At 41.7% G+C, this 24,160-nt stretch overlaps 1 protein-coding gene across 1 annotated transcript; it reads left to right on the plus strand.

Moving 5' to 3' along the window:
* The first annotated feature begins 16,848 nt into the window (after nucleotides 1-16,848).
* Nucleotides 16,849-17,241, plus strand: LOC110717226. Its single transcript, XM_021895879.1, has one exon. The coding sequence runs from the start codon at nucleotides 16,849-16,851 to the stop codon at nucleotides 17,239-17,241; it is 393 nt and encodes a 130-aa protein (XP_021751571.1).
* Nucleotides 17,242-24,160: the final 6,919 nt, after the last annotated feature.

Here is a 24,160-nt window from a genome sequence, read left to right on the forward strand (position 1 = left end):
TCATCCGAAGCAATACAATCTGTGAGCTAGCACTAATTCGGCTTGAGATCCACCGATGAATAATTGTGTTGAGTGAAAATACACATACAGTTTTCTAGACACTTCCAAAGATTATGAAACTCTATCTTCAAACTTCGGCAGACGGACAGAAAAAAGAAATTAAGCCTAATAGAATAACCACCATCTTAAAGACGGGATCCATTTATTAAAAGCAATTAAAAAGTTTTTTGGGGCTTACCACCGATAAAAACAATGGTGGAAGCCCCTACAAAGATTCACAAATGAAACCGAAAGGAAAGAGATGAAAAGGAAAGGAGAAAAGGAGAAGAATGAAGGAAAACCTTCAAAAAAGCAGAAAATATCTAGCAATGGGGGCTAGAAAAACCCTTCTAAGGTTTTAGAGGGAACTAGAAAGCACTCTCAAGGAGATACCCTAGAGGGAACCTCGATACATTTTAATTATTATGGAGTAGTGAGAATTTTCAATAATAGTAACTTATAAGTTTTGAAATTATGAAATTAAAGACATCAATGGTCAAGTATTGTATTATGAAACCATGATAATGGTACGCTAATACAAGTATGATTTAATTTGTTTGATATAAATTTAGAAAATAATAGTGAAGGATTTATGAATAATGGGGGCTGTTTCAGGTGGGGGAAGGGGGAGATGCTGTCGGGGGTAAGGGTTTTGAGAAGGGTGGGTCGCGGCGGGGGTAAGGGGAAAGGGAGGGTGGTCGGCCGACAATGGGGATTGGACGCTGGGAGAGGGAAGCTCCGGGCGGCGGGTTAAATGGGGGAGGGGGGCTGCCAGCAGGAGAGGGGGAGAGGGTGGCTGGTAGTGGGGTGGTTTTTGTTTTTTTTTTTAATATATTTTTTTATATTAATAATTAATTTAATTGCTACTTTTTTGATAATTTAGTGTAAAAAAACATATACTGGTTCTTTAGGTTGTAGGTCACTTGGACTCTTAGACTATTTTAAGAATATGTAGTATTTTAATACAAACCATCAATCCGATTTTTTTTCTTCCTTTGACTAGCCTTCCTATGACAATATGTAGTATTTTCATCCTCGTCGTTTATCTCATTCGCACGTGCCCTCGCAAACCAGTAAAATTCTTCCAACCTTCGAAGCTCGCCCAGCCCATCCGCCAATTTTTGACAATTTGCAATCATGTTGGCGTTAATATGTCCACCCTGCGCTTCCAACAGTTGCCTCTCAAGCTTTCTATTTTTTTTCTTTGTATTCCCAAAGGACTTTGATGCCCACTTTTTCAAGTCCACAACACATAGATCAAGATGCTCATGAGTGGTTATCCCGTACCAGCCCCATGCTTTCGCAACCACAAACGCACGCTCATCATTTGATAGCCACATGACTTCAAATTAAATCGAAACAACCTCCCTTTCTTACCCCTATCAAAATAGTTAAAAGTATCAAGAATATTGAGACAATAATCAGATTCCTCCCTTACAAATGCTGCACCCAGTGTATGAAAAAGCGCAAGGCACACTATAAAGGGTTCTAGAGCCTAGGTGCTAAGCGCAAGCGCAAGGCACGCGCCTTATGAAGTAAGGCGCAATTTCCTACATTTAAAAGTTTTTTCACTTATGCATATATATATGTGAGTGAAACATAATATTAAAACACATAAAAATATAAGCAAAACATTGATTTCCCATTGCACATTGTTCTCCAAAAACATAGCATACAAAATAGTGTATATTATGCACTAGGCCACTAGCCAATAGGAAACCAAATATTGTAGTTTCAAATGGATATGTAAATCTGTCCTCCTACTGTTCTATTTAATCATCTTCCTCAGAGAAAGCATCAACATCTCCTATATCATCTTCAAGTGACAAGTAGCCTTCATCATCATCATCATCTTCTTTTTCTTCATTTGTTTGTCCTAATGACTGCCTTTGTGTGATTCCTTTGCTTGAACTGCCAATATTATCTCCAAGTTGTAGACATTTAAAAATCTCTCCCCAAAACCAAACCAATGATGAACAACCTTTCACTGCCATCATTGGTCGGGTCGAGTATTTAATCTCGGGAGTGCTTAAAATCCTTTTTTCAATCAAACACAGCAGACAAATTAATCCACATTTTCAGTCCAAGTATTTATTCAAACTCTGTTCAATCCACATTTCGGCCCAAACCTTTTTAATCCATTTCATTTTATTTATTAATCAAGCCGATTAATAAATATGTAAACCCTAAACCTAAAATAAGTCCGGGACAATGAAACAACACCTAATTATCCCAAACTTAATGCAAAATAAAAGATAAAAATGAACTTAGAAGAAATTCCGGAAAACACAAACGTCGCGCCACGGCAACACAGTCGCGTCGCGGTAATTCCCTTTGTCCGGTTTTATCTTTCAACGCGGTTTTAACTTTCAAAATGATAACATTAAATGTCGTACTACGGCAGAAATGTCGTGACACGGCAGGCTATACCGTGCCATGGCTGATATGCCGAGCTACGACGCTTTGATTTGCTACGGCGCCTCGTTTCTAGGGTCCGTACCTCACCCCTCTCATTTTCTCTATAAATACAAGGTTGATTTCTCAGTCTCGGGGCACCAACACACATTCCCATCTTTCTCTCTCACATTCTAATCCTTAAACCTATTCTCCTAATTAAATCATTCCTTTCCTAAGCATTCCAAGGAGTCCATACAACTCCCGAAGTTCCGAACTTAAACCAAGGCGTGAAAGGTAGAACCGATTGAGAGTTTGGACCAAAGCAACTCTACTTTTATTTAATTTAAGTTCAATTTGATTTATATATTTATTAAAGTTACTAATGTTTTTAATCATGATGTAGCGATTTAAAGAAGCGTGGAACGTGAGTAATTAATTCACTTACTTACGCTTATTTTTATTCTTATTGCTAGTATCATGATAAGGGTTATTATTATGATTTGATTTGACTAACGTTATTATGGTTAAAATGCTCCCAATGTTGATGTTTATTCTATTGTTATTAATGATTCACTATATTGCATGTTTTAAGGGAATATGTAATTGTAAATCACACTTAATAAGATAGTTTGGACGACCGGTTTAGGTTTATTTCTTTTTAATCATGTTGTTTATTCAAGTGATCACGAATCTTCTAGAATTATGTGTGCATTAATATTAAACCAATTTAGCCTAATTTAGTTTGGAGCAAATTGAATCTTTATTTGTGTACCTTTGAGATTGCAGGAATACTTTTCACTATAAGAATCGAGTAGAGGCCAATACGGGTGAATGTGACTCCATGACTCAGTTCGTACTATCATCCCCGATCCTCTTTTCGTGGTTCCTAACCATATGGAGTTAGTAATCTCATGGATTATGAATGGGGTGTAACCTTCACGGGTCAATCGTTGTTGTCTTTCGTTGTCCCTACTCGTGGTTGCCTTATAATGATTCGTGAACGGTTTACAAGTTTCTTATAAACTTGTTGGCGACTCCCTACTTTCCTTGTCCCTAATCGTATAATGTCGATTCCCATTTTCTATGAGTGCTGAGCATATTCACCACATGCTTAAGTAGGTGCGCTTCGAATGACGCCTATAATTTGGCGACTCCACTAGGGAGGATTCTTGATTAATTATCGATCTAGGTGATCGATATTTAATTGAGATGAGTGGATAAGATTTGAAAGATTCTTGAATTGTATTTCTGTGATTAATTTGGCATTGTTGCATATGCATTGGCGTTTTAACGTCGTACTTAGGTTCGCCTCGTAGGAAAAATTGAATAACTTGATTGCGATCGTAAAAATAGAGGCACTGGAAAAAAAAATTTGTTTATCGCGCAACGATTAATTGCTGTGGCACCGCACAAAATACCGTGAAACAGTATTCTGTACCGTGACACGGCAATCCTTGTCGTGGTACGACAATCCCTAAATATTTCCAGTGGTTTTGCTTTTTTCTCGTTTTTAGCTTCCTTCGTTTTTTCTGAATAACCGTATGTGTTCTACATACGTTTTAGCCCTTGGGGATTTAAGCTCTATCGATCCAAAAACGTTCATGACAATAAGGGTTCATTCGAGTTATTAAATCCACCCAAACCATGGAGTCGAGTTTGATTTCATCACAAACTTGTGGAGCCGCCCGTTGGCATACACCCTCAAGGGAGACTGCCTTGCTAACGCGTCCAAACTCTTAACCATGGTACCCTTTTGACACCCAAGTAAACTTGACCATAGTGGAACATAGAACTTGACCTTAGGTTGCGAACTTCATTGCATCATCTTGACTACGTACCTTATGTGTGCATAATTGATGGTTTTAGTCTTAACCTTAATGATCGTTTTTTGTCTATGATGTTGGTTTACTTGTTTGTGATGAGTGGCATTTATGCCACCATTTCAACCTCTTTCACTAGAGAATTCCCCCGATTTGTCACTTGTTTGTACCTCTTCTTACCGTTTTACCTCTATTTTAGTTACTTTAGCTCCCTCTCGTGTTTTTCCTTCTCTTTTATCTTTTCTTCTACTTTTTACCTTCTATTCGTGTGTTTTGATAGCGCCTAGCACTCGTGCGCGAATTTTGGATTGCTAGACGGAGTTGGAGTTGCTAAGGTAGCTTGTCAAAGGAAGAGGAGATGCTGCAAAGGAGAGGGCGCGCTGCTGCAAGAAGCCGCGGGCGCGGGCCTCATAGCCGCGAGCCCGAACAAGGGGATCCTGAGCTATGAAGCATTTTCTGGAGATGGCTCGCCGCGGAGCAGCGTTTAAGCTCGCGGGCGCGGCAATCAGGGTCGCGGGCGCGGCAATCAGGGTCGCGGGCGCGGCGAGCTGGGTCTTGCAAATCTCGTACCCAGGATGGAGAGGGCGCGACACCTGATTGGAGAGCCCTCTCCTTTGCCCGTTTTCCTCATTATAATAGGAAACTATAAATAGTCTTGAGCTTGAACCTTCAATCAACTACTATTCCATTGACATCAAAAACACTTTGTAGAGAGTGAATATGAACATCTTTTAGAGAGATAAATTAGCAAGACTTCAAGTTTCAATCTTTGTAATCAAGATATTCTAGTTTTCTTCAAGATTATTTCAACTATTTCATGTTTGGCTAATCCTTCATCATTTATAATAGTAATCTCTTTTCCTTATTCTCCTATCTTTAGTTTTATCATTCTTATTTATGTTTTCTTCTATAAATTTCTTAGCTTTACTTGTTTCATTTCTTTCTCTTTGATTTAGAATCATGCTAAGTTGTGTTAGGATTGGATACATGTTTAGTTTAGTTGTCATGGCTATTTTCCTTTCTCTAGCTTAGATTTCTAGCTAGGGAAGGGGGTGAAAATCATGTTTGCTTGAGTTTCTATTGATTGTTGATTGGGTTTTACCTTGAGTTGATGATTTGTGCTTACATATGCTTGGAGTTATTGTGTGCACCTTTAACCCCAATACATTAGTACTAGATTAGATGCATGAGAATGATCTAGTTTAGGTTTGATTGATTTCATCAACTTGCTTTGAGTAGTTGCATGAGAATGAATTTCTTCGAGTAGAGTTTGCACTCCTTGGTATAAATCCTTATTGATTTTCATTAGTGTCTTGTTGATCATGATTGGAACCCCCTCTCCCTAGTGCTTTTTGCCCTTGTTATCTCTATAGTTTTGCCTTTCATTTTCACTTTAGAGTGTCTAGTTTAATCTCCTTATTTTTGGCTTGATTAGGTCTCTTTGATAGATAGTTTAATTATAAAACTTCTCAAAACAACCTATAATATCCTTTTTGTCACTAGCAATAGATTCTAGATTTCACAGTTTTCGTGCATGACCCCCGTTTCTTTGGGATTCGACCCTAACTTGCCACTATCTCACCTAAATTTGATAGAGCTAGGTTAGGAGTAAAAATTGTAGATTTTATCTAGGGTAGTAGTAACGACCTATTATCCACTGATTAAATTTTGGCGTCGTTGCCGGGGAAACGGCTTGTTTTGCACTTTTATTGCGTTATTATTGGATTTGTTGCCTTTTTATTTTGTTCCTTTACTCTCTTGCTAGTCATTGCTAATTGTTTGCTTAGCTTTGGTGGATGCAAAGGAGATCTCAAGGACCTCCTACACACTACATTGACCACGAAATCGACCACACTTTGAGACAAGTCCGAAGACTTTATCAAGAAGAGGGGCGAGGTCTTGGTGCTATTTTTGATGGTGAGAGTGATTCTTGGTCTTCAAGTTTTCAAAGCGAGGAAATGGCGAGGCAAGAGAATGATGTTCTGTCGTGAGTTTGGAAATCCCGAGGATTATGAGCTCACGGGAGGGATTTTGCTACCCATCACGGAAACTAACTTTACCATTCATCCTCAATATACTAGAATGGTTCAAGCGGAGCAATTTTCGGGTTCTCCAAGTGAAGATCCTATCGAGCATCTTGATAGATTTCTTGAGCTTTGTGCCATGATTCAAACCAACCAAGTTTCTCAAGAATACATCCGTATGCACTTATTCCGAAAATCTCTTTCGGGTAGGGAAAAGAAGTGGCTCAAACAAGTCAAGCCAAACTCTCTCACGACATGGAGGGAGGTAGCCAAGGTATTATTGAAGAGGTTCATTTCCGAAGAAAAGACCGCCGAGATGAGAAGGAAGATTGCATCATTTGAACAAGAAGCGGATGAGAGTCTTAGTGAAGCTTGGGAAAGATTTAAAGAGTTGGTACAAGCATATCCTCATCACGAATACAATCAAAGCTTGCTCATGAGATTCTTCTACGATGGGTTGGAACCTATGTCTAGAGCTAACTTGGATGCGGGGGCGGGTGGCCAATTGATTAAAGTCCCTCAAAATCAAGTTGAAGAAACAATTGATGAGGTAGTTAAGAACTACTCTTGGGGTGGTAGAAGGAGGAATGCACCAAAGAAAGGTGGAAAGTAAGAATTGGAGAAGGTTGATCAATTGCAACATCAAATTAAGCTTTTGACAAAAGGGCATGCAAAGTTGAATACGAGTGTCAATAGTGGGGCAAGCTCCTCTCAAGTCAATTCTTTCTCTTGTCAAAATTGTGGTGGAATGAACCACAATACATCTTATTATGGAGGTTTTAACCTAGAGCATGTAGCGGCATACAACACAAGGCAAGATGGATATAGGGGAAGTGGCGGTGGAGTAGCTTGGAGTTAACCACCACCCGGATTTGCTCACCAACCCCAACAATGGAATCAACAAGCTCAACAACCATACAACTCCAACCCCCAATACCAAAACCCACCTCCATTCCAAACCCAAAACCTAAGAGGAAACTACCCAAGAAACAACCAACACAATAATCAAAACCAATACCACAATCAAAATCAAGCGACTCAAAGGAGTCAAGAGCAAGCATCTCAACCCGATTCTACTCAAACCCAAATTCTTCAAAAACTTCAAGCCATAAATCAACAAATGCAAGAGGTCAAGGATCATAACAGGATGGTTGATTCATAACTAGCACAATTGGCCGAGAGAGTTCCTTTCAACTCACCTTCTACTCTACCCGGACAATCACAAACAAACCCTTCCAACATTGTGAAACCCGACTCTTGCAAGGCGATAATGTTGAGATCGGGCACATCCTATGAGGGTCCCAAGGAGGGGGATAGTGAGGAAAAGAATGAAGGAGAAGAGAGCGTGAGTGAAGAAAAGGAAGTTGAAGAAGAGAAAGTTGTTGAGAAAGAGAGAAGTATGGAGAAAAAGAAGTCTAAGGATGTGGTGACATCCTCAACTTCTAGTGAGGCTAGAAATCTTGATGGACCGGTTCCTTTTCCCGGTCGACTTACGGAGAGGAAATTGAATGACAAATTTGCAAAGTTCCTTAGTGTGATGAAGAACTTGCACATAAACCTCCCTTTCGTTGAAGTTGTCACACAAATGCCTTCATACTCCAAGTTCTTGAAAGATATTCTCACCAACAAGAGGAAGATTAATGATGAGCTTATCACTCTCCCCCATCAAGTGAGTGCACTTGTTCAACATAACAGGCCCAAGAAGCAAAAGGATCCGGGAAGTTTTACTTTGCCGGTAAAGATTGGAAACATGGAAGCTAGGGGCGCCTTAGCTGATCTTGGAGCAAGTGTTAGTTTGATCCCTCTATCCATTGCTCAAAAGCTTAACATTGAGATGATCCCTACAAGGAAGACTATCCAATTGGCCGACCGTTCGGGGAAGTTTCCTTGTGGTGAGCTTGAAGATGTTCCTATTCAAGTTGGGCATATTTATGTGCCTTGCGATTTCGTAGTGATGGATATGGAGGAGGATGTCGATACTCCCTTGATTTTGGGTCGTGAAGCTCTCAAGACCTTGGGGGCGGTGATCAATTGCAAGAACAACACCATTACATGTGAGGTAGCCGATGAAAAAATTGTTTTTGAGTTCTCTAAGCTACTCAAGACCCCCATGGCGGAAAAGTGCTATAGGGTTGATGTTGTGAATGAAGAGTTAGATCGCTTGGGAAGGGTTATGATGAGTCCTCAAGATCCAATGGTTGAACCTCTTACATGCAAGGAAGAGTACCACTCTCAAGAAGCAAAAGAGTTTGTCATGGCCATTGAAGAAGCTAAAAAGGAGGAAGAGGATGATCCTAGGGAAGATGAGCTCGAGCTAGCGTAGGAGAAATTAGAGGAGAGTTCAAGCCTCCTCCCAAGGTAGAACTCAAACCCCTTCCCCCTTCTTTGAAATATGCTTATCTTGGAAATGAAGGGGAATACTCTATTATTGTCAATGCTATCCTTGATGGTCTTAATTTGAAAAATTTCTTGATGTGTTGAGAAAATATAGAGATGTGATAGGGTATAACATTGATGATATTAAGGGAATTAGCCCTTCTTTGTGCATGCATCGTATTCACCTTTAGGATGATCAATCCACCTTAATTGAGCCTCAAAGGTGGTTGAACCCCAACCTCCAAGAGGTTGTCAAGAAAGAAATCTTGAAATTGCGTGAAGCGGGCATAATCTATGCTATCTCCGATAGCAAGTGGGTTAGCCCGGTTCAGGTTGTTCCAAAGAAAGGTGGAATGACCATTGTCAAGGGAGAAGGAGGAGAGGAAATCTGCACCTGGACGGTGATCGGGTGGAGGATGTGCAATGATTATAGGAGGTTAAACAAAAATACAAAGAAAGACCATTTTCCTCTCCCCTTCATGGACCAAATGTTGGAGAGACTCTCCCATCATGCTTTCTTTTGTTTTTGGATGGATACTCCGGGTTTTTTCAAATCCCTATCCATCCAAATGATCAAGAGAAAACTACTTTCACGTGTCCATATGGAACATTCGCATACCAAAGAATGCCATTCGGGTTATGCAATGCTCCTTCAACTTTCCAACGATGCATGACTTCCATTTTTTCTGAAATACTTGAAAATGAGATTGAGGTTTTTATGGATTATTTTAGTGTTGGTGTCTCGTCTTTTGACCCATGTCTTTATAATCTTGAAAAAGTTTTGAAAAGGTGTCAAGAGACGAGTTTGGTTTTAAATTGGGAGAAATGCCATTTTATGGTTGAGGAAGTTATTGTCCTAGGCCATAAAGTATCAAAAAAGGGCATTAAAGTTGATTTGACCAAGGTTTCGGTGATTGCAAAATTTTCCCCTCCTACTTCCGTTACGGTAGTGAGAGCCTTTCTAGGACATGCCGGTTTTTACCGGAGGTTTATCAAAAAAATTTCATCAATCGCCAAACCTTTGACCAAATTACTCAAGAAAGATGTTGTGTTCAATTTCGATGAGGCTTGTCTTGAGGCATTTCAAAAACTCAAGGAAGCTTTCATCTCCTCTCATGTTGAGCAAACTTCGGATTGGAGCTTGCCTTTTGAGCTAATGTGCGATGCAAGTGATTTTGCAGCAGAGTACGGTGCTTGGGCAAAAGAAGGAAGGAAGATCTCATGTCATCTACTATGCAAGTAGAACGCTTGATGAGGCTCAAAAGAATTACACAAACGGAGAAGGAAATGCTTGCGGTTGGGTCTGCCATGGAAAAATTTAGGTCCTATCTCATATGCTCAAAAGTGATTGTGTACACGGATCATATAGCGGTTCGCTATCTTATGACCAAGAAGGAAGCTAAGCCACGTCTTATCCGTTGGGTTCTTTTGCTCCAAGATTTCGACATGGAGATGAGAGATAAAAAGGGAGCGGAGAACTTTGTGGCTGATCATTTGTCTAGGCTTCCTTTTGCGAACAAGGAGGATGTGCCAATCATTAAAGAAGTAGGATTTGAAACTCTCATGGCTATGGCTTCAACATCTAGCCCATGGTATGCAGATATAGCCAATTATCTTGCTTGCGGGGTCGTTCCCCCGGAGTTCTCTTCTCAACAGAAGAAAAGGTTTTTCAAGGAAGTGAGGAGGTACTTTTGGAATGACCCCTACTTGTTTAAGTAGTATGGAGATGGCCTCTTCCGGAAATGTGTTCCGGACCATGAGATCGAAGGAGTTCTTGAGCATTGCCACTCATTACCGTGTGGAGGACATGGAGGAGTTGATAAGACAGTGGCAAAGATCTCTCAATCTCTCCTATGGTGGCCTACGATGCATAAGGATGCCCATAAGTTCGTTTCAAGATGTGACAAATGCCAAAGAAGTGGTGGAATAACCAAAAGGGATGAGATGCCTCAACAAAACATTTTGGAAGTGGAGCCATCGATGTTTAGGGAGTCGACTTTATGGGGCCTTTTGTCTCTTCATGTGGGAATTTTTATATCTTGGTAGTGGTCAATTATGTGACTAAATGGATTGAAGCTATACCCTCCCCTACCAATGATCATAAGGTTGTGCTTAAGCTTCTCAAGAAAATCATATTTCCGCGGTTTGGGGTTCCTAGGGTGCTAATTAGTGATGGAGGTTCTCATATTGCCAAGAAAAAAACTCGAAGCTCTTCTCAAGAGATATGGGGTTCATCACAAGGTTGGTCTACCTTACCACCCTCAAACTCAAGGGCAAGTGGAGGTGTCAAATAGAGAGATCAAGAACCTTCTTGAAAGGATGGTGAACAAGTCTAGAAAAGATTGGTCTCTCAAGCTTGACGACACACTTTGGGCCTTGCGGACGACATACAAGACCCCAATTGGTATAACCCCCTACTGGTTGGTCTATGGGAAGGCTTGTCATTTGCCGGTTGAGTTGGAATATAAAGCTTGGTGGGCGATCAAAGAGCTTACATGGATATGTCGTTGGCCGGTAAGAAGAGATTGCTTAAGCTCAATGAACTTGAGGAACTCCGATATGATGCCTACGAGAACTCCAGGCTTTACAAGGAGAGAACTAAGAGATGACACGACCAACATATAAGAAAAAAGAGCTTCAAGGTTGGAGACAAGGTGTTGTTATTCAACTCTAGGCTTCTTTTGTTTCCCGGAAAGTTAAAGTCCATGTGGTCGGGGCCTTTCATGATTTCGAGGACTACTCCTTACGGGTCCTTTGAGTTGGAGGCGGAAGGAAACAAGCTCATGGTTTACGACCATCGTTTGAAGCACTACCTTTGCAATGATCGAGTTAGACTAATTGAGTGCATGAGGCTCGATCCATCGGATCCTAAGCCACGTTTCTTATGATGGTTATTATGGTTAAGCTAATGACCTCATAAAGAAGCGCTTCTCGGGAGGCAACCCGAGTTCTCAAACTCGTTTTATCTTGTATTTCTTTTATTTAGTCAATCTTGGGTGATTTCTCTTTAGAATCTTATTGTGTGTGTTTTTTTCTTCTTGTAGATACTTGAATCTTTGGGCATTTGGTCTACAAATTCGAGATTGGAGGTGTTAAGGAGGAGTGATGAATTGAAGGAGAAGATTGAAATTGGATTTTTAATCTCAAGTCTTAAGAAGTTATTTGTGTTTCTAGAGATGCCCAGGTGAGGGCTCTCCATCAAGACCCGCGGGCGCAGATAGTCAAAACCAGCGGGCGCGGCCTATTGCTCTTCAGAAAGTTTCAAAAACTGAAGATGCCTAGGAAAGGACGCAACCTCCTTACTTGCGAGCGCGACCCTTGGACCCACGGGCGCAGCTACCTGGGTCTGCGAATTTTCGCCTTTTTCCTCAAGCATTTCCGAAAATGTTTTTTTTCCCCAATTCTAATTTTCGCTCCCTATCTTTCTCTAAAACTTCACTCCTCTTCAAACCCTAACTCCTCCCACCTCAAATTCTCATCAATATTCATAAAAAATCATCACATTTCCTCACTTTCCTTCAAGTTTTCTCACCCAAAATATGAAATTTCACCATTCAAGACCCCCATTGTCGGTGTTCTTCTTTGAATGAGTATAGCTCATCCACCATTGAAGGGACCTTGAAGGTGGCTTGGAACTCTTCTTCAAAGGACTAGTTGGAGTAGTTTTTGGCACTCATTGTTGGTATATCTCTTTTAAACTCTAGTTTTCCTTTGAATTTGAAGTATCTCTTTTGGTGAGAAAATTTGTTATCTTGTGAATTTCATGTGGGGAATTTTAGATGATTGCATACCTACTTTGTGTTAGTTCATCTTATTGAGCATGGTTAATTGTTAAGTTCTTGTTGTCCTTGTTAGTTGTTGTTGGATTATATTGCTTGGTTGAGGTTGTGCTTGGTGATTCCGAAAGTGTACTCATTGTGTTGGATTTTTGAAGTAGGGGACTTGTTGTTGTGAGTTGTTGTGGTGATTTGTTGAGGTGTTTGATTGCAATTTGGTGTTGGTGAAAATGGTTCTTGGTACAAAGAAGAGAAAGAGTGGGAAGAAACTTGAAAGTTCATCATCCACAAACCCCCAACAAAATGAACAACCCACTCCTCCACCTTTACCACCCCTCAAATTCCACAATAAAAACCATAAACCCATCTATGACATTCTCCAAAACCGGAAACTAAGACCCACAAAACACTACCACCAACCCTCCACCTCAAAACTCGACATTGACGACGATTGTTGGTTCCTATTCAACAATCTTCGGTTAGGCTCATTTGTGACAAGTGCCTACCAAACCTATAAGGAGCCCACTCTTAAGTTCCTTGCCTCCTTTGAATGTCATGCTGCAGGGGATAAGGACCTCGCCATCTCCTTTCAACTTTTCAACAAAAAAGAAACCTTCACCCTTCGCCAATTTAACCAACTATTGGACTTTAACCCGGACACCGATATGTTCTTCCCCGAGCATGAGGTCCTTCACGATTATAATCCCCTTTCATGGTGGAAGGTCATCTTAAGGATGGACGTGATGAGTGGCATTTATGCCACCGTTTCACCCTCTTTCATTAGAGAATTCCCCCGATTTGCCACTTGTTTATGCCTCTTCTTAGCACTTTTTATTCTATTTTAGTTACTTTAGCTCCCTCTCGTGTTTTTCCCTTCACTTTTATCTTTTCTTCCACTTTTTACCTTTTATTTGTGTGTTTTGATAAGTCCTAGCACTTGTGGGAAAACTATGGATTGCTAGATGGAGTGGAGATGCTAAGGAAGCTTGCCAAGGAAGTAGAGATGCCAAAAGGGAGAGGGCGCGCTGATATGCAAGGCCGCGGGCGCGGGCTTTTTATCTGCGGGTGCGGACAGGGATGTCCTGAGCAAACGCGAGTTTTTGGAGATGGCGAGTCGCGGGCGCGGCGTAGAGGCCCGCGGGCGCGGAGTAAATGGCTACGGGCGCGGCTATCTAGGTCTGGCGAACTTATTACCCAGCAGGGAGAGGGCGCGACAGCCTGTTTGGAGAGCCCTCTCCCTTGCCCATTTTCCTCATTATAGTATAAGACTATAAATAGTCTTTAGCTTGAGTTTTTCATTCATTCACTATTTTATTGGCATAAAAAACATTTGTAGAAAGAGAAAATCCATGTCTTTTAGAGAGAGAAAACATTAGTCTTCAAGATTCAATCTTTTAATCAAATATTCAAGCTTTCCTCTAGATTGTTGCAACAACTTTGATGATTGGGTAATCCTTCAACTTTTATAATAGTAATCTTTTCTCTTATTTCTCTAATACTTAGTTTTATTGTTTTTACTCATGCTTTCCTCATAAATATTCATGCTTTATTAGTTTCTTTGATTTCTCTTTGGCTTAGAATCATGCTAGGTTGCATTAGGATTGAATACTTGTTTAGTTTGGTTGTCATGGCTATTTTCCTTTCTCTAGCTTAGATTTTTAGCTAGGGAAGGGGGTGAAAATCATGTTTATTCGAGTTTCTATTGATTATTGATTGGATTCCACCTTAAGTTGATGATTTGTGCTTAAATATGCTTGGAGTTATTGTGTACACCTATAACCCCAATGTTTTAATCCTAGATTAGATGCATGAGAATGATCTAGTTTAGGGTTGATTGATATCACCTACTTTCTTTGAGTAGTTGCATGAGAATGAATTGCTTTGAGTAGAGTTTGAACTCCTTGGTGTATTTCCTTATTGGTTTTCATTAGTGTCTTGTTGGTCATGATTGGAACCCCCTCTCCCTAGTGCTTTTTGCCGTTGATATCGCTATAATCTTGTCCTTTGTTTTCATTTAGAGTGCCTAGTTCAATCCCTTCTTCTTTAGTTTAAATTGGTCTCGTTTTTGGTAATTAGATTGATCATAGAAATCTTCAACATCAACCCATAATACCCCTTTTTCTCGTCACTAGCAACTTGTCCTAGATATCGTATTGATTGTGCTCAACCCCCGTTTCCTTGGGAATCGACCCTAGCTTGCCACTATCTTAAGTAAAATTGATAGAGTTGAGTTAGGAGATAAAAATTGTAAATTTGATCTAGGATAGTAGACCAACGACCTATTGTCAATTGATCAAATTTTTGGCGCCGTTGCCGGGGAGACGACTTGTTTTGCACTCTTAATTTGCGCTATTATTGGATTTGTTGCTCTTTACTTTATTCTTTTTTCCACTTGCTAGTCACTGCTAATAGTTTGCTTAGCTTTGGTGGATGCAAAGAAGATCTCAGGGACCTCCTACTCACAGCATTGATCACGAGATTGACCGCACCTTGAGACAAGTCCATAGACTTTATCAAGAAGTGGGGCGAAGTCTTGGTGCTATTTTTGATAGTGAGAGTGATTCTTGGTCCTCACACTCTCAAAGCGAGGAAATGGCGGGACAAAAAGTGGATGTTTTATTTTGTGAGTTTGGTAATTCGGAGGATTATGAGCTCACCGGTGGGATATTGCTACCCGTCACGGAGACCAACTTCACCATCCATCCACAATACACAAGAATGGTCCAAGAGGAGCAATTTTCGGGTTCCCCAAGTGAAGATCCTATTGAGCACCTTGATAGATTCCTTGAGCTTTGCGCTATGATACAAACCAATCAAGTTTCTCAAGAATACATCCGAATGCATCTATTCCGACAATCCCTTGCGGGTAGAGCAAAGAAGTGGCTCAAGCAAGTCAAGCCTAGTTCTCTCATAACATGAAGGGAGATTGTCCAAGCATTCTTGAAAAGGTTCATTTCCGAAGAGAAGGCCGCCGAGATGAGGAGGAAGATTGCATCATTTGAATAAGAGGCGGATGAAAGCCTTAGTGAAGCTTGGGAAAGGTTCAAAGAGTTGGTGCAAGCATGTCCCCATCATGAATACAATTAAAGCCTGCTCATGATGTTCTTCTATGATGGTTTGGAACCTATGTCTAGAGCTAACTTGGATGCGGGGGCGGGTGGACAATTGATCAAAATCCCTCAAAACCAAGTTGAAGCAACAATCGAAGAGGTAGTGAAGAACTACACTTTAGGCGCTAGAAGGAGGAATCCACCGAAGAAGGGTGGAAAGTATGAGTTGGAAAAGGTCGATCAATTGCAACATCAAATTGAGCTTTTAACAAAAAGGCTTGCAAAGTTAAACACTAATGTCAATAGTGGTGCAAGCTCATCCCAAGTCAACTCTTTCTCTTGTCAAAATTGTGGAGGTACAAACCATGATACATCTTAAGGTTTGAGCCCGGAGCATGTAGCGACATACAATACAAGGCAAGATGGATATAGGGGAAATGGCGTTGGAGTAGCTTGGAGACAACCACCACCCGGATTTGCAAACCAACCCCAACAATGGAACCAACAAGCTCAACAACCATACAATTCCAACTCACATTACCAAAACCCTCCTCCATACCAAAACCAATACCAAAACCAAAACCCAAGGGGAAACTACCCAAGGAACCACCAACAAAATAATCAACACCAATACCAAAATCAAAATCAAGCGACTCAAAGGAGTCAAGAGCAAGCATCGCAACCCGATTCTACCCAAACCCAAATTCTTCAACAACTTCAAGCTATGAATCAACAAATGCAAGAGGTTAAGGCTCATAACAAGATGGTTGATTCACAACTAGCTCAATTGGCCGAGAGAGTTCCTTTCAACTCATCTTCTACTCTACCCGGGCAATCACAAACCAACCCTTCAAACATTGTGAAACCCGACTCTTGAAAGGCAATCACATTGAGATCGGGCATATCCTATGAGGGTTCCAAGGAGGGGGATGGCAAGGAAAAGAAGGAAGGAGAAGAGAGTGTGAGTGAAGATAAAGAAGTTAAAGAAGAGAAGGTTAAAGAGAAAGAGAGAAGTATGGAGAAAAAGAAGTCTAAGGATGTGGTGACATCCTCAACTTCTAGTGAGGCTAGAAATCTTGATGGACCGGTTCCTTTTCCCAGTCGACTTGCGGAGAGAAAATTGAATGACAAATTTGCAAAGTTTCTAAGTGTGATGAAGAACTTGCACATAAGCCTCCCTTTCATCGAAGTTGTCACACAAATGCCTTCATACTCCAAGTTCCTGAAAGACATTCTCACCAACAAAAGAAAGCTCAATGATGAGCTTATCTCTCTCCCCTATCAAGTGAGTGCACTTGTTCAACATAAGATGCCCAAGAAGCAAAAGGATCCGTGAAGTTTCACCTTGCCGGTTAAGATTGGGAACATGGAAGCTAAGGGTGCCTTAGCCGATCTTGGAGCAAGTGTTAGTTTGATCCCTTTATCCATTGCTCAAAAGCTTAATATTGAGATGATCCCCACAAGGAAAACCATTCAATTGGTCGACCGTTCGGTGAAGCTACCTTGTGGTGAGCTTGAAGATTTCCCTATTCAAGTTGGGCACATCTATGTGCCTTGTGATTTTCTAGTGATGGATATGGAGGAAGATGTGGATACTCCCTTGATTTTGGGCCGTGAAGCTCTTAAGACCTTGGGGGTGGTAATCAATTGCAAGAACAACACCATTACATGTGAGGTAGCCGATGAGAAAATTGTTTTTGAATTCTCTAATTACTCAACACCCCCATGGTTGAGAAGTGCTATAGGGTTGATGTTGTGAATGAAGAATTGGATCGTTTGGGAAGGTTTGTGATGAGTCCTCAAGATCCAATGGTTGAAGCTCTTACATGCGAAGAAGAGTACCACTCTCAAGAGGCAAAGGAATTTGTCATGACCATTTAAGAGGCCAAATTGGAGGAAGAGGATGATCCTAAGGATGAGGAGCTCAAACTCAAACCCCTTCCCCCCATCTTTGAAATATGCTTATCTTGGAAATGAAGGGGAATACCCTATTATTGTCAATGCTACACTTGATGGGCTTGATTTGGAAAAATTGCTTGTTGTTTTGAGAAAATATAAAAATGTGATAGAGTATAGCATTGATGATATCAAGGGTATTAGCCCTTCTTTGTGCATGCATTGTATTCACCTTGAGGATGATCAATCCACCTTAATTGAGCCTCAAAGGAGGTTGAACCCCAACCTCCAAGAGGTTGTCAAAAAAGAAATTTTGAAATTACGTGAAGTGGGTATAATCTATGCTATCTCCGATAGCAAGTAGGTTAGCCCGGTTCACGTGGTTCCAAAGAAAGGTGGAATGACCATTGTCAAAGGAGAAGGAGGAGAGGAAATCTCCACCCGGACGGTGACCGGGTGGAGGATGTGAATTGATTATAGGAAGTTGAACAAAAACACCAAGAAAGATCATTTTCCTCTCCCCTTCATGGACCAAATGTTGGAGATACTCTCCCATCATGATTTCTTTTGCTTCTTGGATGGATATTCCGGCTTTTTCCAAATTCCTATCCATCTAAGAGATCAAGAGAAAACTACTTTTACATGTCCATATGGGACATTTGCATACCGAAGAATGTCATTCGGGTTATGCAATGCTCTCTCAACTTTCCAATGATGCATGACTTCCATTTTTTCTGAAATGCTTGAGAATGAGATTGAAGTTTTTATGGATGATTTTAGTGTTGGTGGCTCATCTTTTGACACATGTCCTTATAACCTTGAAAAAGTTTTGAAAAGGTGTCAAGAGACGAGGTTAGTGTTGAATTGGGAGAAATGCCATTTTATGGTCAAGGAAGGTATTGTCCTAGGCTATAAAGTATCAAAAAAGGGCATTGAAGTTAACTCGGCTAAGGTTTCGGTGATTGCTAAGTTTCCCCCTCCTACCTCCGTTACGGGAGTGAGAGCCTTTCTAGGGCATGTCGGTTTTTACCGGAGGTTTATCAAATTTTTTTTATCAATCGCCAAGCTCTTAACCGAGTTACTCAAAAAGGATGTTGTCTTCAATTTTCATGAGGCTTGCCTTGAGGCATTTCAAAAACTCAAGGAATCTCTCATCTCCTCTCCTGTTGTGCAAGCTCCGGATTGAAGCTTGCCTTTTGAGCTAATGTGCGATGCAAGTGATTTTGCAGTAGGTGCGGTACTTGGGAAAAAGAAGGAAGGAAGATCTCATGTCATCTACTATGCAATTAGAACGCTTGATGAGGCTCTAAAGAACTATACAACAACGGAGAAGGAAATGCTTACAGTTGTGTTTGCCATGGACAAATTTAGGTCCTATCTCATATGCTCCAAGGTGATTGTGTACACGGACCACATAGCAGTCCGCTACCTCATGACCAAAAAGGAAGCAAAACCGCGTCTTATCCGTTGGGTTCTTTCGCTCCAAGATTTTGACATGGAAATGAGGGATTAAAAGGGAGAGGAAAATTATTTTGCGGATCATTTGTCTAGGCTTCCTTTTGTGAATAAGGAAGATTTCCCAATCAATGAGGAAGTGGGATTTGAAACCCTCATGGCCATGGCTTCGACACCTAGCCCTTGGTACGCGGACATAGCTAATTATCTAGCTTATGGAGTTGTTCCTCCGGAGCTCTCTTCTCAACAAAAGAAGAGGTTTTTCAAAGAAGTGAGGAGGTATTTTTGGAATGACCCTTACTTGTTCAAGCAATGTGGAGATGGCCTTTTTTCGGAAATGTGTCCTGGATCATGAGATCGAAGGAGTTCTTGAGTATTGCCACACATTGTCGTGTGGATGTCATGGAGGAGTCGAAAAGACCGTGGCGAAGATCTCTCAATCTCTTATTTGGTGGTCAACAATGCAGAAAGATGCTCACAAGTTCGTTTCAAGGTGTGACAAACGCTAAAGGAGTGGTGGCATAACAAAAAGGGATAAGATGCCTCAACAAAACATTTTGGAAGTGGAGCCATTCGATGTTTGGGGTGTTGACTTCATGGGTCCTTTTGTTTCTTCTTGTGGGAATCTATATATCTTGGTGGCGGTGGATTATGTGACTAAATGGATTGAAGCTATACCCTCCCCCACCAACGACCACAAGGTGGTGCTCAAGCTTCTCAAGAAGGTCATATTTCCACGGTTTGGGGTGCCTAGAGTGCTAATTAGCGACGGTGGTTCTCATTTTGCCAAGAAGCAATTCGAAGCTCTCCTCAAGAGATATGGGGTTCATCACAAGGTTGGTCTACCTTACCACCCACAAACTCAAGGACAAGTGGAGGTTTCAAATAGAGAGATCAAGAACCTTCTTGAAAGGATGGTGAACAAGTCTAGAAAAGATTGGTCTCTCAAGCTTGATGACACGCTTTGGGCTTTAAGGACGGCATACAAGACTCCCATTGGCACAACCCCCTACCGGTTGGTCTATGGGAAGGCTTGTCATTTGCCGGTTGAGTTGGAATATAAGGCTTGGTGCGCGATCAAAGAGCTTAACATGGACATGTCCTTGGCGGGTGAGAAAAGATTGCTTAAGCTCAATGAACTTAAGGAGCTTTGATATGATGCTTACGAGAACTCGAGGCTCTACAAGGAGAGGACTAAGAGATGGCACGACCGACATATAAGGAATAAGAGCTTCAAGGTTGGAGACAAGATCGATGTTGTTATTCAACTCTAGGCTTCGATTGTTTCCCGGAAAGCTTAAGTCCAAGTGGTCAGGGCCTTTCACGATTACGAGGACTACTCCTTACGGGTCTTTTGAGTTGGAGGCGGAAGGGAACAAGTTCATGGTTAACGAGCACCGTTTGAAGCTCTACCATTGCAATGATCAAGTTGGCATAATTGAGTGCGTGAGGATCGATCCATTGGATCCTAAGCCACTTTCTTGATGATCATGTGTTATGGTCAAGCTAATGACCTCATAAAGAAGCTCTTCTCGGGAGGCAACCCGAGTTCTCAAACTTTCTTGTTTTGTATTTCTTTTATTTAGTCAATTTTGGATGATTTTTCTTTAGTTACTTATTGTGTGTGTTTTGCTCTTCTAATTGGTACTTGGATCTTTGGGAATTTGGTCTACAAAGTTGGGTTTGGAGAAGTTAAGGAGAAAGGAAGAAATGAAAGTGGAGATGCCCCGGAGAAGCCTTGGAGAGGGCGCTCCATCAAGGCCCGCGGGCGCGGACATCGCTATCTCATAATTTAAAGTTAAACAGGAGATGCCCAGGAGATGGCCTGGAGAGGGCGCGACCCTGGTACCTGCGGGCGCGGACAGAAAAAGCTGCGGGTGTGTCATTCCACCCCGCGGGCGCGGCATTGAGCATTTTAGAAATTCCCACAAACTAGAGATGCCAAGGAGCGGGCGCGACCCTAGGACCCGCGGGCGCGACACATAGGCCCGCGGGCGCGGCCTTTACCCCTGCGGGCGCGGCCCTCCGGGTCTGCGAATTTATTCTGATTTTCTCAGCAGCAAACCGAGACTCAAACTCACCTAAAATCAGAAACTTTCACCCTTTTCCCTCTCTGAAATTCACTCTCTTCAAACCCTAACTCATACTACATCAATCCCTCATCCTAAATCATCATATTTCAACAAATTCCCTCACTTTTCTTCAATTTTTCTCACCAAAAATTTGAAATTTCATCCTTTAAAACCCCTAATTTCGATACTCCTCTTTGCTTGGGACTTTCTTTCACCATTGGAGGGTTCTCGAAGGTAGGCTTGATTTCTTCTTCAAAGGGCTAGTAGGAGTAATTGTTGGTACTCGTTTTGGTATACATTTCTTCCTTACTCAAATTTACCTTTGAATTTGAAGCATGTCTTTGGTTGAGAACTTTTATGCTTGTGAATTTTCATGTGGGAATTTTTGATTGTTGCATGCCTCGATCTATTGTGTTCGTTCATCATCTTAAGCATCATTAATTGTTGAGTTGTTGTTTGTGTTAGTTGTTTGTTGTCATAGATTGCTTAATTGTGGGTTTAACTTGGTGATTCTTGGAAGGTTGCTCTTTGTGATGGTTGTTTGATTTTGGGAAATTGTTGTGGTGTATTTTTGTTGTTATTCGTTGAGGAGTATATCTTGGTGATTCTATCTTTGTGTGGTGAAAATGGTTTTCGGCTCAAAGAAAAGAAAAAGTGGGAAAGAACATCAAGGTTCAACATCCTCAAACCCCTAAAAAAGTGAACAAACCACTCCACCACCTTTACCACCCCTCAAATTCCACAATAAAAACCACAGATTCATCTGCGACAACATAAATAGAAAACTGAGACCAACCAAGCACTACCACCAACCCACCACTACAAAACTCGGCATTGACGATGATTGTTGGTTCTTATTCAACAATCTCCGGTTAGGCTCGTTTGTAACAAGTGCCTACCGGACTTTCAAGGAGCCCACTCTTGAGTTCCTTGCCTCTTTCGAGTGTCATGCCACAACGGATAAGGACCTCACCATATCCTTCCAACTCTTTAACAAAAAAGAAACCCTCACCCTCCGCTAGTTTAACCAATTATTGGACCTAAACCCGGATGCTGATATGTTCTTCCCTGAGCATGAGGGACTCCATGCCTATGAGCCCCTTCATTGGTGGAAGGTCATCTCGAGGATGAACGCTTTCAACTCCAAGTATTCCTTGGCCAGCCAAATCATGCACCCAGCCATCAGACTTCTGCATCGAATTCCGGATATTATGGCTAGCTATGCAGCCGGAGATGGGGCATAGAATGAACTTCGGGTTTCTATTTACTAAGTTCATTGAAGGTGTACTCTCGGGTACAAAGAAGCGGGAGATCCATTTTGGCGGGATGATCACTCGGATAGCCGAGAAGTTGGGTCATATGGATAAATTGGAGTCTTGCAACCCTGTGGGGAAGAGGGATGGGAGCGATATTTGGCTCGACCTCGATCAGTTAAAGACCATGAAATTCATCGCAGATACTGAGGATCGAGGAAGGACTTGGAGCTTGCTTGTCTCTCATGAGCATCATTGCTCCCTCCCCAAGCCGGAGTTCTTTTCCTTCACGAGGGAGGGGGTAAATTACCCTTGGTGGGTAAAGAAGGATTTGGGTATCCTCCCTAATGCAAGGATGGAGATGGGTGAAGGGTCCGGTGAAGGTTTTGAGCATGAGGAAGATGAGAGTGTGATGAGGGCCACCCCTATAAGTCAGCAACAACAACAACAACAGTCCCAACAGCAAGGAAGAAGGCAACAACAACAACAACATCAACCCGACTACCAATAGCAAATAAAGGCAATGAGAGCCCAAATGGAAAGCATGCAACTTGGCATGCAAGGTATGTTTGCCTCCCATCAACACCTTTCTTTCCAAACTAACGCCCTGTATGATGCTAGTGTACGTAGAGGGGATGTCATTCCCCCGATTAACTACCCTTATGTGCCGGCCCAACAAGGGCCTGTGCCAACTTGGGGGGGTGACAACCAACCTACGTACCCCTATTGGCAGGGTCGCTCGGACCCCAATGTGCCACGACATGAGTTCCCCGATGAGTCCAGTCACTATGACTACCGGGTTTCGGGTGGGAGTGATTATAGGGGTGACCCCAACTACCCCTACGTTGATCCCTCCCACCCCACACCTCTGGTCCAACCCGAGCCATATGACCAGTTATCTGCATCCCAACTTGACCTTTTTAAAGGTCATTATGGGTGGCCCCCCGACTACACCGGAGGTTGGGACCCCCATGCCCCCCCCGGGTTTCTCATATGACAGTTGGAGTGCGGATGACGATGGTGCCAGCCCTAGTGGCCACTAATTTCCCCCCTCGTTCTGTTTGTTCCCTCCCATTATTGAAGCATCAGAGACGATGCTTCAATTTAGTGTGGGGGGTGTTTGAGTCAAAAGGGAGTGTTACGGAATGCTTTGGGTAAGTGTGGGGGATGGTACCTAGGACTCAAGGGAACGTTTAGGGGACTTGGGTTTGGGTGTTGTTAGTTAGCTTTAGGTAGCGTTGCTGTTGGTTGTCTATGATGATTGTTTATATGATGATTATGATGATAATGATATGATGATGATGATGGTGTGTTTGGGTAGTAGGTCATGCCCAAATATTTGAGTTCATGGATTTTTTTCTCTTTCGTACTAACATTTTTCTCTCTTTAGTGTTTGTTTTGTTTTTCTCTTCTCTCACTTGTAGCTCATAAGGAACTTTGAAGCAACATATGGTAAAATGGTAAACGACATGGTTGCTTTATTCTTTTCTTCAAGAGACATCGGTGAGATCTTTCCCTTACTCTTTCTTTTCTTTCTTGTGTTGTATTTAGTTTAGGAAGTAGTCTAGGAAGAAGTTAAACGGTTCAAGGATGTTTGCATGCGGTTCCAAGGAACCTAGGATCGTTGGTTTTGTTATCGAACGATCACTTGTATGTCGATTGGGATTTATTTGGATCTTTGTGTCTCATATGTGAACCTCCTTGATTTCTTCCTTCTTTTGTTTCATTTTCTTTCGTGTGACAAACATGACCATGGCATGATGATATAGTTGTTTTTCCTTTGGAATTTGCATGGCACATTTGGACTCTATTTCCGTGATGATGCGCCCTAGAATGCTTGTATTTTCTTAATTTTGTGATGAGATGCACATTTTGAGATTGCTTTTGGATGAATTAGACGAGCCTTAGCTAAGGTAGCAAGGGTAAGAACTTGTGAGGGCGTTTGAACCCCTAGTTCATGGGATGTGGTAAGATGGAGTTGCTCCCTATAGTGGATTTGAAG

This window comes from Chenopodium quinoa, unplaced genomic scaffold, assembly GCF_001683475.1.
Source record: "Chenopodium quinoa cultivar QQ74 unplaced genomic scaffold, ASM168347v1, whole genome shotgun sequence".
Classification (NCBI taxonomy): Eukaryota; Viridiplantae; Streptophyta; class Magnoliopsida; order Caryophyllales; family Amaranthaceae; genus Chenopodium; species Chenopodium quinoa.

Excerpts from the sequence above, each read along its gene's own strand:
- LOC110717226 (XM_021895879.1), top strand. The coding sequence starts at position 16,849 with ATGGAAGCTAAGGGTGCCTTAGCCGATCTTGGAGCAAGTGTTAGTTTG.